This window comes from Hylobates moloch, unplaced genomic scaffold (assembly GCF_009828535.3).
Source record: "Hylobates moloch isolate HMO894 unplaced genomic scaffold, HMol_V3 SCAFFOLD_14, whole genome shotgun sequence".
Classification (NCBI taxonomy): Eukaryota; Metazoa; Chordata; class Mammalia; order Primates; family Hylobatidae; genus Hylobates; species Hylobates moloch.
In genome coordinates, this window is record NW_026652289.1 from 92,861,497 (window position 1) to 92,880,376 (window position 18,880).

At 40.2% G+C, this 18,880-nt stretch overlaps 1 protein-coding gene across 1 annotated transcript in view; it reads right to left on the reverse strand.

Moving 5' to 3' along the window:
* Nucleotides 1-18,880, reverse strand: part of FBN1 (fibrillin 1) — a 236,803-nt gene that overhangs the window by 197,594 nt on the left and 20,329 nt on the right. Inside the window, exons 3-4 of the mRNA XM_032174648.2 lie at nt 6,011-6,093; nt 3,722-3,820 (exon numbers count right to left, since the gene is read on the reverse strand). Of these exons, the coding sequence (XP_032030539.1) occupies nt 3,722-3,820; nt 6,011-6,093 (182 nt within the window). The remainder of the gene's footprint in view (nt 1-3,721; nt 3,821-6,010; nt 6,094-18,880) is intronic.

The following is an 18,880-nucleotide window of genomic DNA, read 5'->3' on the forward strand; positions in this document are numbered from 1 at the left end:
CCTCGATAGACATTGGTGCCATACTCTGGACTTCCCAGCCTCCAGAACCATGAGCCAAATAAACTTTTGTTGTTTATAAGTTATCCAGTCTGTAGTATACTGTTATAGCAGCAGAAAACAGACTAAGGCAACTGTTTTTGTAAATCTACAATTATCTCAAAATATGAAGTTTAATTTTTAGCATTCTTTAAAAAAGTGTAAAGAGTAAAACAGAATGAGAAGATTCCAAAATTACAAAATATAAACTGTAGGAATTACAAAATAAAAAATATAAAATTACAAAACATAAACTATAGGAAACAACTTTTATAATGTATCATATATAATTATATATATAATTAGACAATAACATATATATACACATACATATACATATATATATGTTATTGTCTAAATGTTTGTGTCCCCACAAAACTCATATGTTGAAACTTAGTCCCTAATGGGAGAGTATGGAGCGGTGGGGCCTTTGGGGAGGTGATTCAGTTATGCAGGCAGAGCCCTCATGAAAGGATTAGTATCCTTATAAAAAAAAAAAAAAAGGCCTGGGAGACCTGTTTGCCCCTTCCGCCATGTGAGGACACACAGAAAGCACCATCTAGGAAGAACAGGCCTTCACCAGACATGTAATCTGCTGGCCTCTTGATCTTGGACTTCCCAGCCTCTAGAACTGTAAAAAAACGCATTTTTATTGTTTATAAATGACCCAGTCTATAGTATTTTGTTATAGCAGCCAAAACTGACTAATATATATGTAAAGTTATAGAGTTTATTAATCCCAGTGTTACAAGCTAATATATATTTGAATGTGTGTATATACATATTAGAAGAATGAGTAAATTCATACATTAGTAAACCATGATAGGTCTTTATGACAATTAGGATTGCTCAAAATCCATCTCTAGCCTCAGAGACTGACACAGCAAAGAACAGTCCTAAAGAGGGCTGGAATTAAATTCTAGAAAAACTACTGTTTTGACCCTGTCTAGCTAATCATTCTTTTTGCCCTGGTGCTGAATGATGAGTGTCAAGAGTTCCACCAGCACTAAGGGAAGCCACAACTTCCTGTTGTCCAAGAGAATCACTGGCTGGTACTTTGAACCTTCTGGAAATGCAATCTCTGATTCAGGTCACTAAGAGATCATTTTCTATTCTCAGAGTCACAGGACACTCAAGTCAAAAACCACCTGAAAGAACAACACTTCTTCCATTCTGTTCATATTCAAGTAGGAAAACTAAGGCTCTCTGAGGTCCCACGACTTGCCTAGACCTCCCTGATCCCTATCATATAACAAGTATAAAATTTTTCATAGGAAAAATTGGTTCAGTGATCTAAATTGGTCCTTTTTAGTAGAACCACGTGTAGTGAATGCAAACATTTCACTGAGTAGAATTGTCCTTCTATTAGCAGGAAAGTTAGCAAAGTGATCAGGATGTTCTGTGGAATGGCACAGCTGTTCCCTAGAACACCACTCCAAACGATGAGAAATGAATTCTGATCATCCCCAGCTATCCTTCATTTAAAATATTTTGCCATCTTTAATTTTGTAAGCCATTTAGACAATATTAGTGCAGAGAGAATCAAAGACAACAATTTTAAAGATTTCAAGTACCCCCAAAGATCCTGATGAAACCAGAACCTCCTCCTTACACTACTCTCATCAACTAGCTACTTGGGGACTTTGTCTAACGTCCAGGTACCATAGATATGACTCAGACTTCCTCAGAAAGCACCACCCACAGTCTTGGATTTTGTCTCTAGACTAAATCTGGCCCCAGGACCTTACTACTATACTCATCACACCCCACAGTTAACTTGGATTCTACCAGGGCCATGGCTTTTCCCTTTGGTCTTGTTAACATCCTGTCTCCACATCTCATGATTTCTACTCTATAGAGAAGTCGTTATCAGTTCACACTATCATTGAAGACCTTCCCAGCTTAATACCCAGTTTTGCCATCTGGCTATATTTCTTCCCCCAGAGTGCAACGTTGTTAGTTGGTTAAGGAACCAATCTGAGAGATGGGGTCTATTCCCAACTTTATAACTGCACTTCTTTTCCAACCCTGAGATGCTTATGCCCCAGCAGCAGCCTGGAAGTCACCCTTACAGAGATGGAGATGTCCTGCATGTTCCCAGATGTGCTGCCAGCTGGCTTCTCTGCCTCGTTCTATTCCTCCAGTTCAGGGGCCCTTGCTAGGTAGAATGAACCTGCTGTTACTCAGAAGATGCACATCTGACACCAAGCTGAGATCAAGGAAGACTATGTTACATTCAGCGCAATAAACAAGAGTCCCAGCCTATAGGAGAATTTCTATCCCAATTGTAACTGGCTGTATTTGGTAAAAGGTGGCTGTTATTGTGTGGGCTCCATCAGAAGCAGATTCTGAGACAATAATTTAAATGGAAGTAGTTTGTTCTGAAAGTAATTCTAGGAAACACTCGTAGGAGAGTGGGAAAGTGAGACAAAAAGAGAAGGAAGCTAATAAAGTACATTATCAAATCTATTATCACTGTGAACAGCGAGGGCTCAGTCCCACTGGGGAACTTTAGGAGACAGTGCAGAATGAACCTCATGGTTATCCAAACTGAGAGGCAAGGAAGCTGAGGCACTTGTCCAACCACTCTCCATCTGTTGTTGGTTAAAAGTTGCTTCTAGGTCCACTAACCCCCAGCACTTCCAGCTCGCCCTGCATGCAGACCTGGCATGCTCTCTGGCCAGAAAAGTATACAAAGCTCTCAGGCAGAGTCCCCTGTGTTCATCCATGAAGCCAAGGGAGGCGAGAGGGCACCAAGAGTGCTACACAGGACAACTTGCCCTAACCTGTTAATTGGCTTGTGAGAGACACACTCAAATGTTCGGACTCTTAACAGGTAATGAGCCTTGACACACTGAAGTCTTTACTTGCAGTAAACAAAAGAGAATGCACTTATTCCACAATGTTTTTCTTTAAAACTCTGTCAAAATAGGACACACAATAAGGGGGGTGCATTTTCTCACCGGACAAAAAGAAATGGAAAAGGGACCTACATTTTTTGCCATGGGGACGGTCAAAGTTTTGAGGGGCTATTTATACAAACAAGAACTTCAGCTTTTTAAACAACCAATTTGACTCTCTTGCCCAAACCCCCAAAAGAAAAACAACAGAACAAGCAAGCAAAGGCTCTGAAGAATGAACTGTGGATATTCATCTGGCATCACAGAAAGTGGCAAAATTCTGAAAGGAAAAATATGTTTATGCTTCATTATAAATCACCCCCAGAAACTTCCATAATGACTTCTTACGTTCTCTTCTTGTAAAGCAGGGGTCTTGAGTCTTAAAGAAGGTTTTAATCAGATTCGTATTTCAGTACCACAAGGAAGCATGACTAGATTTCTTGAGCCAAAAATGTTCATTAAACAACCATTTCATTGAGCACCTTTTATGGTGTTTACACTGGAGATACAAAGATGAATAAGGCGATACCTACGTTAAAGGCCATAAGCTTTATACTATTCATAGTAACTATGCCCCATAGGTAATTTTCCTATGAAGAGTAAAGAAGGGAAATGAGAGGCCAGATGAAGGAAAGCCTTTCCAAGTATTTTGGGCAGAACAGAGAAGGCAGATGTTGTAGTGAAAAAATGTATTGCAGGAAAGAGGAAAGCCAAAATCGAATTTAGGAGAAAATGGGGTGTAACCACATAAAATAATATTATATATAATGACATGTTAGACTTACTGGATCTGGAGCCACAGGAAGGAGCTATCTGACCAGATGGGCAAGTGCACATATTTGGCCTCGAACAAAATCCATCCCCACAGGAATGCCGGCAAATGGCTGTGAATAAAACCAGAGGGCTGTTAGCACATGGATTTGGAACACGATTTGTTATAGGGGACCAATCCTCAAATGAGGAAACCTGGGTTCTCAGGTCCCTCACGAACTTTGCTATCATGACTTATATGACCTTAAACCTCAGGTGTACTCATTTTCAAAACACGTCTATTGAACTAAATAAACTCTGGCTTTAAAATCCACAACTCCTTTATCCAATAACGGTGGTTCTCAACCTCTCTTTGCTTAGTCCACAGCACTCAATCCATCAAAAGCCCAGGACAGGCTGTGAAGAGAAAACCAAACAAACAAATTAAATCCTGCATCTAAGCATATTTATATGATCATAAGAAATATATTATTATATTAACTCTAAGATTTGATGATATAAAAATTACATTATTACTCCTGGGAGCCAATTTTATTGTAAATGTTTTTTTGTTTTATTTTGTTTTGTTTTGTTTTTTGAGATGGAGCCTCGCTCTGTAGCCCAGGCTGGAGTGCAGTGAAGCGATCTCCACTCACTGCAAGCTCCGCCTCCTGGGTTCACATCATTCTCCTGCCTCAGCCTCCCCAGTAGCTGGGACTACAGGCATGTGCCACCATGCCCAGCTAATTTTTTGTATTTTTAGTAGAGACGGGGTTTCACTGTGTTAGCCAGGATGATCTCAATCTCCTGACCTCGTGATCCACCTGCCTCGGCCTCTCAAAGTGCCGGGATTACAGGCGTAAACCACCGCACCCGGCCTATTGTAAATGTTTAATGTTTAATTTTTATCCTGTTCTGAATTCCATCAACAGTCTGAGAGAAGAATGCTGGAATCTACTGCCAGAGTACTGATTCTACAGTCAGGAAGCCATTCATCCTTTAGAGAAATACTAACATTTGCATACCACCCAGAGACTAATATCATGCTGGTACCAAATGCTCTGCTAGTGGTCACAAAGGTAAGTTTAAATGGCATACGATTTCTATTTATCAGCAGACTAGCACTTGGTCACTACTTTTTGTCATGACAGGCAGATCTTTTCTTCAAGCTCCTGCACAACCTTGCAAGTGCAAACGTGATATGCAAGGCTAAAAGAGTACACTTGATAGAAAGTGCATTCAAACATCCAAAGAGTTTAGGATGGAAACTGGAAACGACCAAGAAACAAACTGTCAAAGATCCAATAAACATTTATTTAAATATCTGGAGACATCATTTCTCAGAGAACTCTACAGAAGGCTAGGAAAGGGTTCTATTATAAAGTTCATTGAGAAAATCCAAATACCATTATATTTCTCTTTTAGTGATCCAATTTTGTTCTTAAACCATAATGTGCCAAATAAAGGAGACGCTTTCTGGTCAAAATCAAGAATTGAGAAACGATTAAACTTTTTCAGGTCATGAAGCAAATATTGGCCAATATAGTCTATTGAATACTCCACTGACCACTGTCAGCCAAGTGAGAAGGTGAACTGATTCTTAATGTCCCTTCAGCTCTAAATTTCCCCATTATACTACTGGAGTTTTCTGAAAACTGGACATTATGTCATAGGTACAACAACGGTAAAAGCTCATGAAAGGCAGGCATCATGACTAAATTTGACTTTGGTGTCTCCATTAAAGAACACCTTGTCTGGCATGTGATTTGTCACTCAACATTTGTGGGATATCGGGGAAATCTGGAAGTTTGCCTTGCCAGCATAAATCAATAGAGGAACCTCTGTTATCATTTGAGATCTTTCTTAGTCTTTCCACTGATCTTCATCTGGTGCTCTATCTCCTCCCTTTCCCCTCTGTCTAACAGTCAGGTATGCTCTTGGCCCCTCAATCACCCAAATTCAACGTACAGGGTTTGGTTAGGCCCGGGGGTGGCCAACAAAGTTAGAAATTACAATAAGAAAAGCAGCAATAATACCCTTTCATTCAAACTCCCATCAAAGTAATTAGATAGTCTGTGTACCCAGGCACAACATATGTAAGTGACACAACCTCAAGCAAAGTATCCCCGTGACTAAACTTTGACAGGGGTTTGACCAAGTTGATGTATTTCCCAAACTGGAAAGGTAGAAAAGTCTTAAAGCTGGAAGGCTCTACTATCAACAGATTAATAGTACAGTTACAAAGGGCCACATTCTAAGGCTCCCCATGCAACCAACACAACAAAAGAAGGACATGCAGAATGACAAGTTTTCTATTTACTTACGGACAATACACTGATTTCCGCCAGGTAAGGTTTTCCATCCAGGGCAACAGTAAGCATTATAACGTGATCCACAGACATTGGGTCTAAAACAAAAACAGAAGAATTCCATACTTAAAAAAAAAGAAGAAGAGGAAGAGATGGCCAAATAAAAGGAAAAAAAATTCTTAAGTTATAAAAGCAAGATGAATCTTGGCAGACAGATAAAGCAAACTCATGAGACTCAATGCTGGGTTGGTAGCTTGGGACACTAACATAGTGATATCAACAGGGACATCCCTTAATATCACCTATGCATATGGCCCATCAGGGAAATAAAAACCAGAGATACAAAATGTAGCACATTCTGTCACAATTCATGAAGCCATACAAATCTTAAATTAGACAATAAACTTAAATGATAAATTTTTTACCAATATGTTTAAGAAAGGTTGTAATAAAATCTAATGCACGTAAGACTTTACATTTCTACTCTTTGAAGCCATATATATATATATTTTTTCCTATGGCCCATCTCACCTCTATAATTTTACATATTCTTCCTTTCACTAAAATTACAGGAATGCAAACTCTGACATGAGTCAGAAAAAATAAAGGCCAAAACATGTAAATATTTCTTTAGCAAAAGTTTGGAAACAGGCCAGGAGCGGTGGCTCACACCTGTAATCCCAGCACTTTGGGAAGCTGAGGCGGGCAGGTCACTTGAGGCAATGAATTCAACACCAGCCTGGCCAACATGGTGAAACCCCATCTCTACCAAAAATACAAAAATTAGCTTGGCATGGTGGCATGCACCTATAGTCCCACCTACTTGGGGGGGCTGAGGCACGAGAATCGCTTGAATCCGGGAGGCAGAGGCTGCAGTAAGCTGACATCACACCACTGCACTCTAGCCTGGGCGACAGAGTGAGATTCTGTCTCCAAAAAAAAAAGTTTGGAAACACACTTGATAACAGCAGTTACAAGAAAATAAAATCAGTGTCACTCTGGGTTTCTTGTTTACAGACAGTTCATCACACGTCTTGGAGTAGAAACTCCATTCAGAATCCAGATGATCCACATTTAACAATTTCAGGGAGCAACTAGGTAAGGATCCAATGACTTCTACACTGGAAACTAGGACAGAGACTATAATACACAGAGACCTAGAAGCAACCATTAGTTTTACTTTGCCATATCCTGAGGGCCTAAGCATTGATGCTAGTTGCTGGTAATGAAGGGCTAATAAGGAAGGTCAAATATTTTGCAATGAATTTCACAAACCAGGAGCAATTCCAAAGCTTACTGGTATAAACACTGTAACCCCAAAACCATAAACCTTTAAAAACAACTGTATAACTAAAATGTATTTTCAGTTAGGGTGCACCCCACATTCTCTTTGTATATGTAGACCACATGAAACAGTACAGAGTCCTCCCACATTTCCTCTCAACTCACTACTTCAACATCATGCAGGTTTGGGAACCAACGTAAGGTTTTTGCTATGTCCTTTACCCCTTTTGTTGCTCCAGAAAATCTGGAACACCCTGCAGGGCACCACACATGCTTCAAACTGACAGATGCTGAGGTCAGAAAGGGAATTAGGAAGAAAGCTGGAGGAGCCAAGGAAAGGGCCCTAATGCAGCCCAGGCCTTCTCTAAGGATAGAGAGGAAATGACTGGATAGAGGCGAAATATGTGCATGATGTTAGAGCCTGTGTGAGCTCAGTATATTTCTGTGTACAATGGCATAATGAAATGTCTCCCTTGTGTGTATATACGTCAAATAATGGACATGAAAGCTTCATATATGAAAAAGATGATGAAAATGCAATGCAGCATTATCATCCTGATGGAATCATCTTCTGACCTAGGTTACTCAGCCAGTGGAACCATAAGGAATAAAGGAAGAAAGATGTCATGGAGAATTTTAAGTCAAAGGCTCTCAACCCTTTGTCCCTCCATGACAAAGTAATGCCTGAAACTTCAGAGTGTCCAGAAGTTCCTGGGGAAATTCGAATTCTCGGAAAGGAAAATGAGAGAGGAAGTCAGGGTAGACAGCTGGGGTAGAGGGGAACACACAAACCTTCCAAACTTTTATTATAAAAGTTCTCTCAATTTGAAATGACAATCCAGGCCAAAGTCAACCACCTCAAACCTTCTCCAGCAACAGCCCATTAGAACAGCTCTGCTGGAGATAGTCCAATCCCTACCAAATCCTGGAATAGTGTCAGAGCACTCCTGAGCCTTTGCAGGGTGCCCTGTGGTTGACATAACAAGGTTTTTTTTTTTTTTTTTTTACTACAATCATACATTGTCTGACATACTATGTCACAGACACAGTGTCTGACAAAAATGTATATGTCATAACACATACACAAGATGAAGAAGCTCAGAAACAAAGGATCCAGAATAACTACTTCAGTCCTACAAAGCAAAATATTCTAAAGATTTTCCAAGGTATTTGAAAAAGTATGGTAATATAAACATTCTTTTTTTAAATGTTTAGAATCAATCTACAGCCAAAACATGGAAGATTTTACAATTTACTAGTTACAAAAGAAAATGTAAATGTTATAAACCTTCTCAAGAGTAAAAGTAATGGGACAGATGACCTAACTCCGGAAACAATTTGGGAGGAAAGGTGTGGCAGTCAATAAAGCAGCTGATCCTAGAAACAGAGTATTATATATATTACATTGTGTTTTAAAATAACCAATAAATAAAAGTTATACTACAACTATATTTTAAAGTTGTGAAGAAGAAGAGAGAAAGAGGGTACAGATACTTTAGTGAGCTAAGTCCCCATCTTTCAAAGCAAGAAACCAATGGGTACTGTTTAAATCTAGATACAGAGATACAAACATGGTAGATGGTGTTATGGAGATGAATATGAGAAGAACAAAAGACAGAAATGTTTCAACCTAGTTACCTTAAGAGATGAGAACCTGGGGAAGCAGAGAGAGAGTTCTCTTGCTTTCTTATCTAATATTCATCCACAAGTGTTCATTTTAAAATATATGCTCTTCTATTTCCATCATCGTCTGTCACTTGAAGCAATAACTCGACTTTCGAAGTATAAACATCTCATCTTTGAAACAGGATACTTCTTGTTTCATTCATTCACCATTTCCTTTCATTAGTGCATCACATTTTCATTTCACTGTATTTCTTAAGGTTCTTTATAATTTCGGATTGGACTTATTTTATTTGCATCCTCTGACTTTCTATGAGTTTTAAAACTTTATCATTCATAAATAATATGTTATTTAATTTCAGTTGTTTCAACCAATACCTTCAAATGACAATGATTGTTTTAATCGTGTTGCCATTCATTCTTAAATCATTCTAAATGCTATGTGGTGTGGCTCAACGCAAAGTATTCGAAACATGTAAGATTTCTCCTCTGCTTCTTTTGGTCTTGAGAAACTGCAAACCAATAGAACTCATTCAAACAAGCTGCGTGACATTTGTTTTACTTATACACAGAAAAAAACAGCTCTAATTCTGGAAATAAATGAACGTCTTACTGAAGCTGGAAAGAACCAAAACATGTAAACTCTAAATGAGACATGCTGGATTCTTTCCATAATAAAAGATTTATTTATAAGGTTTCAATACAAAATGCTTGTACAAGGTAAATCTTTAATAAAGTTACTCTTTTGGGTCAGTGAAAGTATAGCATCTGTACCTCTTTCTCTTTTCACTTCATCAGCCATCCCCATCAACCCCCATCACTCCAATACGAACACACAAAGTCGGATTTAAAGCTCCGTACAAGTAGCAATAACATTCAACAAATTTTAAAAAATTAAAATTCAAAGGGGAACGAACTTTTTGCTAAGTGCCAAAGATGTATTATTTTATTTCATTCTAATAGCAACTTTTTGAGGTAATTTTTATTGTTATAATGTTTAACACTAAAAAAAACAAAAAACAAAAAACTATGGCTTAAGAAGGTTAAACAACCTGGCCAAGGTCCCACAGCTTAGACGTGTGTAATGGAGATTTGAACTCAAGAAGCCTGATTCTAGAGTACGCTCTCCTAACCCTATGTTAAGTCAAAAGTGTACTTAGAGGACAAGATGATATTTCATCCAGTAGCATTCATGGTGACATAAGTAACACAAATCACAGAATGTCCATCAATAGACCAAGGATAAAGCATAGCATAAACTGTCTGGGGTTTTCTTTTTTTTTGCTTTTTTGTTTTTTTTGAGACAGAGTCTTGCTCTGTCACCCAGGCTGGGGTGCAGCGGCGCGATCTCGGCTCACTGCAACCTCCGCCTCCTGGGTTCAACAGATTTTTCTGCCTCACCCCCCGAGTAGCTGGGACTACAGGCACACACCACCACATCCAGCTAATTTTTGTATTTTTAATAGAGACAGGGTTTCACCATATTGGCCAGGCTGGTCTCGAACTCCTGACCTCGTGATCCACCCGCCTCTGCCTCCCAAAGTGTTGGGATTACAGGCGTGAGCCACTGCGCCCAGCCAGCATAAACTGTTTTTACCTGTATTCCAATAGTCTATAAGGGAAAGAGGGAAAATACACTTATATTCCACTTCACCACTGTATGTTACATTTTTAAAAAATAGCTAAGTTTTTATCTGTAACTTCTCTTACCAGTTACTTTCAATACTGTGCTCTGTAAGAACCCAACTCCAAACACCCTGGGGTATGAGTGAGTCTCAGCAGGTTTGATACTTGGATTCAGTTAAGCACAGCCCTCGGAGATCCTGGGGACTGGCAAAAGCCTCTCTCAACGGAGGAAACAGCTGGCCTCTACCACGTCTGACTACATCACTGCAAGACTTGGCCTCTGTGCAAGATGTCTGCAGTGTGTCCACATTCCTCAGCCAGAGCCCACTTCTGCAGTTTGGCCTCTTTTTTTTTTTTTTTTTTTTTGAGACGGAGTCTCGCTCTGTCACCCAGGCTGGAGTGCAGTGGCACAATCTCGGCTCACTGCAAGCTCCGCCTCCCGGGTTCACGCCATTCTCCTGCCTCAGCCTCTCCGAGTAGCTGGGACTACAGGCGCCCGCCACCACGCCCGGCTAATTTTTGTATTTTTAGTAGAGACGGGGTTTCACTGTGGTCTCGATCTCCTGACCTCGTGATCCGCCCGCCTCGGCCTCCCAAAGTGCTGGGATTACAAGCGTGAGCCACCGCGCCCGGCTGCAGTTTGGCCTCTTACAGCAAGATAGCCTTTCTGTTTCCTATGCAAAGTGCAAACTCCTTTTCAGAAAAGGTTAAGGTAATAAAAACAAGGTCAGGAGGCTCTTATTTCACATATGTTAGTTTCTCAACATATATGTTAGTGATTAAACTCTTGGGCGAGGAGAACACTAAGCACTAGGTAAGGGCTAATGAGGCTGACCCTGCTCTATTAACTGCTTTTTTTTTTTAACCTTTAAGGGAAAACATTATGATTTAGCCCCTTACGTATAAATCTGGAGGGGCATCAAAAGGTATATGCCCTCACACAACAAAGGACACCCAACTGCCCATGTAATGTGTCCCATGTTGATATCTTAACATCCTACTGTTCCAAGGTTAAAATAACTTCCACTATAAAAAATGTGATAGAGCATGAAACAATTACAATGCACAAATGAGCTGCCTGTATTGTGAACTACACAGCATGATTTTATTTGCTCTTTGACAATTTTCTTATCAAGATAAAAAAAGAAAAAACATCATGAGTACTGTCTGATGAAGGGGCCCATACTGCTCTGACGAACCTTTCAAATAATCCCCCTCTTTATTTTAGTCCTTTATTCTGGCCCTCTTCACTGAAGTCAGAGGTCAAGTCTCCCAGTAGTGATCTGAATACCTCATGTGACTGTTCCAGTCCATCTGCCAGTCACAATGCAACCTGGGTAACAAAACTTCAAACCCTGGTAATGAGAACAGCTTCCATGACCTCCCTAAGTTTCAGCTTGGCTCTCTAGACTGGGGTCCCCAATCCCTGGGCCACAGACCAGTACCAGTCCATGTCCTGTTAGGAACTGGGCCGCACAGCAGGAGGCAAGTGGCAGGCAAGCAAGTGAAGCTTCCTCTGTATTTACAGCTGCTCCCCATCATTCTCATTACCACCTGAGCTCCACCTCCTGTCAGATCAGGGACAGCATTAGATTCCCATAGGAGCACAAACCTTATTGTGAACTGCACGTGGGAGGGATCTATGTTGCCCATTCCTTATGAGAATCTAATGCCTGATGATCTGTCTCTGTCTCCTATCACCCCCAGATGGGACCCTCTAGTCGCAGGAAAACAAGCTCAGGGCTCCCACTGATTGTACATTATGGTGAGTTGTATAATTATTTCATAATATATTACAATGTAATAATATAAAGTGCACAATAAATGTAATGAGCTTGAATCATCCTGAAACCATCTCCCCGGCACCCTTGGTCTGTGGAAAAGTTATGTTCCATGAAACCAGTCCCTGGTACCAAAAAGGTTGGAGACCACAGCTGTAGACCCAGAGACTCTTTTCTGGATTGTCTGGGTCGACACTGCTTGGGACACGGGCAATTCTGGCTTCCTCCTTCGAGGATGCAAGCCAGCTAACCACTTTAATCTACTTTGTGCAGTTTGGGATTTTTTTTTATTTTTTAGATAAAAGTAATCTGAAAAGGAACAGAATGAATCATAGATTTTTTGCTGGTTTTCAAGAGCTTTATCCCCCTCTTGCCTTCTCCATCACCAGTAGATTGGTGACTCTATTACCTTTTCCTCCCAAGCCATGGTCCACCTGTTTCTCTCTCCCTCCTTCTCTCCCTCCCTTCCTCATCTCCCCTTCCCTATCTCCCTTTCTTCCACTCTGTCTCTTTTCTTCTCTCTCCAGTTCCTGTTTTCAGGGCATTTAGAATTAAATGTTTTGTTACTATCTCAAACTCAATTTATCCAAGATCAATAGCTCCTCTTCCTGTGTAGCCAGTAAGTTCACTGCCAGGTCCACAACAAGGTACATCACGACTATTCACCTTGCCCACAAGCACAAAGCTGTTCAACAATTTTTTTTTTTACCAACCCAAAGGTTTTTTTTAATTTTTTTGTTCTTTTGTGACTATGGAAATAAAATATGATTAAGAAACAAACTGAAATAATTTGTACCTCAAACAATCACGACACGGGTTTACTTGTATAACAAACCTGCACATGTACCCCTGAACGTAAAATAAAAGTTTAAAAAAAAATCAGGATAAGAGCTAACATTTATTGAATTCTGGATACTCTACGTGCTTTGACCTATATGATTGCCAAATCAACATGTTTTAAAAATTAAATTTACCTATTGAGATACATTTGGTTGTGCGCTGAAGGGCTCATGAGAGGGACTCAAGCTGCCCCTTTCCTGAGAGCCATGGTCGGGGGACTGGAGGAGCATGTATGTACAAAGGGTAGTGATGAACCCCAGGCAACATAAACACATTACTGAGCAATCATTTCAAATAGGAAGCACTATGGGAATCCTTAGGAAGGGAGAGTGAGACTACCATGGCTGAAATGATCCAGCTCCAGATATTCCTTACAGAAGATCGGGGGGAGAGATGAAGAGATCACGATGTATGTAATGTTACACATCACTGAGGGTTTGGGAAACAAAGACCAAACACCATAGTTCCATCAGCCTCACAATAATCACTATATTAATCATATCTATTGAGTGCTTATCCTATTTCAGTCACAGCACTCATTTACCTCCCCACAATACTTCTATGAAATAAGTTATTATTTTTATCATTACTATTGCATTATAGTTAATGTGAGGAAGCTGAGCCATAGAGACTAATCCATCTAAATTCATAGTGTTAATAAACTGGGGAGCCAAAATTCAAATCTAGTTCCCCATGTTAGCATTTTTTGCACGAGTCTCTGCTTGTTTTGCATGAGTGTTATTACAATCTTCATTTTTTGTTCCTTTTTCACTTATGTTATTGTATAAATCTAACGATCATTTTTGATAGATACATAATATTTCATTGAGTGATTTGTACCATCAGTTACTCAACATTCCATTATTGCTGGCTGTTCAGCAATATTTAATGAGAGCCTATTATGTGCTAGGCACTGTGTTAGATAAGAAATAAAACTGACCAAGATGAGCACACCTAATGCCTAGATCTTGGTTGCTAATACTATTATTCAATAAAAGGAATCAGGGCTCCTGGGAGATGATTCTAGGGCTGGGCAGGAAATAGACAAGCTGAATCTGTAGCATCTTGCAGTGACAGAAAGTATAAGGAAGTGCTAAACAAACATCCACACTGAGGGGAGCATGGCAAGGGACACAGGAGCCAAATGAAGGAAGTCCAAATGGCCAAAGCTAGAACCCTTTTGGAGCAACAAAATAACAAAAGCAGCATTGGATTACAACACCAAGTAAAAAATAAATATCCATAAGTCCATACTGATAAATAAATGATTGAAGAAATAAATAAATGGGAGAGAAAAGACAAATCTCTTGTGCTTCCGACTTTCAAATAATTTTGTAGATGCTCTGCCTTCAAAAAGATGAAGCATAAGTCCCCGCTCCTTACACATGAGCTACACATACTGTCTTCCAAAGAGTATTTTATAAAGGGAGGGGGAGGAAGTGGAAAATCCTGACAAATCCTATCTCAGCCAGGCAATGAAGGGTTATAGCAACAATGGAAAATCATGTTGATACTATAAACCCTTAATATTATGTGATAAAAATGGAACTTCACCTCTGTGGTCTTTTTCCTAAAAACCCATAATTTCAGTGTAATCATGACAAAAACATCGAATAATTCCACTGAGGGCCATTCTACAAAATATCTGACCAGCCCTCCAAAAAACTGTCAAGGTGATTAAAAACAAGGAAAGTCTGAGAACTGTGATCGCTAAGTCATGTCTAAGAAAACATGACTACTAAATGCAATGTGGTATCCTAGATGGGATTCTGAACATAAAAAGGACATTAAATAAAAACTCAGAACATTTGAATAAGGAATGGACTTTAATCACTAACTACATATCAATATTGGTTCATTGGTTGGGCACGATGGCTCACGCCTGTAATCTCAGCACTTTGGGAGGCTGAGGCAGGCGGATCACAAGGTCAGGAAATCGAGACCATCCTGGCTAACACGGTGAAATCCCGTCTCTACTAAAAATACAAAAAAAAATTTAGCTGGGCGTGGTGGTGGGCACCTGTAGTCCCAGCTACTCGGGAGGCTGAGGCAGGAGAATGGTGTGAACCTGGGAGGCGGAGCTTGCAGTGAGCCGAGATCGTGCCACTGCACTTCAGCCTGGGTGACAGAGCGAGACTCCGTCTCAAAAAAAAAAAGAAAGAAAAAAATTGGTTCACTAATTACAAAAAATATACCATGCTAGTATGAGATGCTAAAACAGAGTAAAGTGTCCAGAGTATATGGGAACTCTCTCAATTTTTCTGTAACTCTAAAACCATTCTAAAGTGAAAAATTTATTTTAAGGTAAAATAATAATAATCCTGTCCCAATGCAATTATAAATAAAACAGCTATATTTAAAAAGTGACTAAGGCACAGTCTTTGCTCTTGAGGATCTTACAGTCTAGGAACACAGGCACATACACAGAGAGTATCTACACAACAGACAAAGCACTAACATTGAGGTCTGCCCGGGGAACTCAGGGAGGCCAGAACAAAGGCCTTTAGCCACAGCACGCATGGTAAGCTCAGAAGAGGACTATCTGAGCTATGACTTGATGTTTCCCGGTTGCTAAGGGGAGTCACTAGTTTTATTTCATCCCACTGATGAAATTCCTCTTAAATTCTCCAACTCCATTAGCAAATCCCTTGTCCAAATCCTGGTGATTTCATTGTTGGACTAATATCAGGTTCTTTTTTCCTGGCTTCCTAGCTTCTCTCTACTCCATCAGGACAATATGGGTAAGTATCTTTTCATATTCACCATGCTTATTTCTATTCCCCTACAGCCCAAAGATGGACCTTCACTCTCTATAATGTTAAACATCTCATTATTAGCTTCAGGTATCTACCAGGTAGGCCTAATCTACCTGTTGATTCTTATCTTTACCTATACCTTCAACTTCCACCCTCTTCTTCTTCACCCACTCAGATCCTCTTCTTCACCGTCTCAGCCCTCACTCATGCACGCACTGCTATCTCTGACACACACTAAAACCAGACACTTCCTCCGTTTTTATATCAGCTCTTCCATCTTTCCATTTTAATATGTAGTTCCATCTCCCTTAGTATTCCCTGATGAATCCATCCATCTTTCACACTACAAACACAATTCCAGACATATCTTCAGAAACCTACATAGGCTATACTGTAGTTATATATTTAAAACAATTATCTGTCTAGATCTCATCCCTGAAGCCAAACCCACCCCCTTTACTCCTAGAGTAATAAATTCTTCTTCAAGCACAGAAACAATGTCTATTATGCCTAGACTATCCTGAAGTCTATTTAGAAGCACACAAGATAATATTGACTAAAGGCACTGGTAAGTACGAAGTACAGTTAACAAAGATTAATATCATCTCCTCAGTGCCAAAAGTAGGCCAGATGGAAAATGCCACCAACATTAAAATCTGCGCGATAGAATTATTTCTTATAAATTTATCTATTTAAAGGAAGACTATTTAACACATCTTCGAAAGGCTATACGGGCAGTTAAACAGAAATGTATGGTGGTTTTGTGCCTTGATTATTTCACTGATATGCCAGTCATTAATTTATTCTGATCAGTGAAGTTATCCATATTTATAACTCAGAAATCTATATTTTCCTTTGAGAAAATACAAAATCAATGTAGACAAATAACACACATATGTAAACATTTGATTCTATTTATTTCTTTGGCAAAAGAAGAAAAAAACTCCCACAAGCAACTAAACGAAGGTTTTCAGCTCGCAAGTTGGCATGCATTTTATTATGGTAGATTGCTGCAACTGATCAAGGCCATAGATGGAGCCAGCCTCATGTGGCCAATTCCTACAGACAATCATGACAAAATCCACAGAGTGACCTTGATAGGTCTCTTTGGATGTGCTGCTTAGATGAAGACTTTTCCCACTGCTAGGTGGAGTAACCCACAGCACAGGCGGCACAAAGGTGTTGCATCAACAGTTTCATTCACTGGGTACCCTCAACTTTTCATGGAGATTTTGTGTTGATCAAAAGCAATAGCCCAAGAACTTACGGTCCAAAAATGTCATCACCCTTCAAGGGCATGTACACATGCACCCTCCTCCCCAACACACACACAAAGACACACACACACACACACACACACACACACGCACAGCCTAAGAAAATTAGGAAACAGAAAGCTGAAAAGACAGTTCCTCGGATCTGGGACATAATTTTTAGACTGACAGCCAATTTAAATCCTATTGGAATCTTTTATAGGTGGAGTGTATATATTTAAAAAAAAAAAAAAGAATTTAAAGCTCAAAAAGCCATGGGATGCACTCTACAGGAAACTAGACAATTGAACCATGAAGACCAGAAGCACAGATGTTTAAAGTACATCATGTGTGCAGCAAGTCAGCACTCTTCACTTCATGCTTCTGGAACTCTGGATCAAGCAGCAGTAAGAACACTAAGTCTGCTTGTCTGCTTAGAAAATTACACCACGAGAATGGACTCCTCAAAGTTCTCAAGGCAATGATTTGAATAACTTGCTGTCCCAGTGTGTACTGGATCACTTCTCCAAGAGAGGGCATCTGTAGCTGGCCTACTGGCGTCACATGTCTGGTTGGTTGGGTAAAGGTTGATCCCATACATGGGAGAGGTGAATTTCTTCATGAAGTTTCAACTATTTGACCATCTAAGGACGAGGAAGCATTGCTTCCAAACAGAAAATCCAGCTTATCTCAAATGTTTGCTTCTGGAGCATCTGAGAGGATACGGCCAATGACACAATGAGAACATGTCGTCTGTGTAGAGAACTGCTTCCCAGCACTCTGAAACCCCTGGACTTCACCAGTGAGCTCAGGGTCTATCAAGAGCTTTTCTTTGACTGGGATATTCATTCCATTTATTCAAGTTGAAGCCACATTGTACTTTTCCAAAGGGTGAACGAAATTATAGAAATGACTGAAAACACAAAACAAGTGGTGAGGGGATTCAGCGCCTGCATAGACAGAGGCCGGCCAGAGGCGGAGCTGGGGGTGGAGCTCATGGAATTCCGTTACCACCCAGAGCAGGAACTGGGGACTAAAACCATGATTCTTGCCACTTCCCAGAAATCCTCAAACCAAGGGCTCTGTCCAGGGAGATAATATCTTCTGAATGTACTGGCAGCCCCAGGAAGAGACAGGAAAACCAGCCAATGGGGTCAGACTTAGGATAAAGAAAGAATGAGGTCTTTCAGGAACCTGGAGTGCAGGGTGATTCGATACTTGAGTTCCGAATGCTGTCAGTCCCCAAATGACAAACAGGTAGAGCTCCAAAATTTCATTTCTATATTAGTATTTAGAACTTGGAATGGCCTGTCCAATAGAAACAATGTTAATAGGTGGTGGTTTGGTCTCCAGACCAGTCAAATAGCAGTCTCTCAGCTGCATTATCAGCTGAATAGGCTATTGTGGGCTGGTCTGGGAACCTGACCACAACTTAAAATGTTGTTTCTATGGGAAAACACATTCCACGGCAGGCAACCAGAGGAAAACTTGGCCACTCAAATCCACCATGTCTCAGCTTAGTAAGCTGCCCAGTGATCTATGAGAACTGAACACCTTAAACTCAGGCAACTCCACACAGTCCTGAGACGGCAGCCAGAGTCCCAGCCGTCCCAGCCCAGGCTTGACACCCTTCCGGACCCCCTGCATGAGACCATCAGGGCCAATTCAGGACATCCACAAGTCCATGAATCAGAGACTTAAAACCTGGAGAGTTCTCATCCT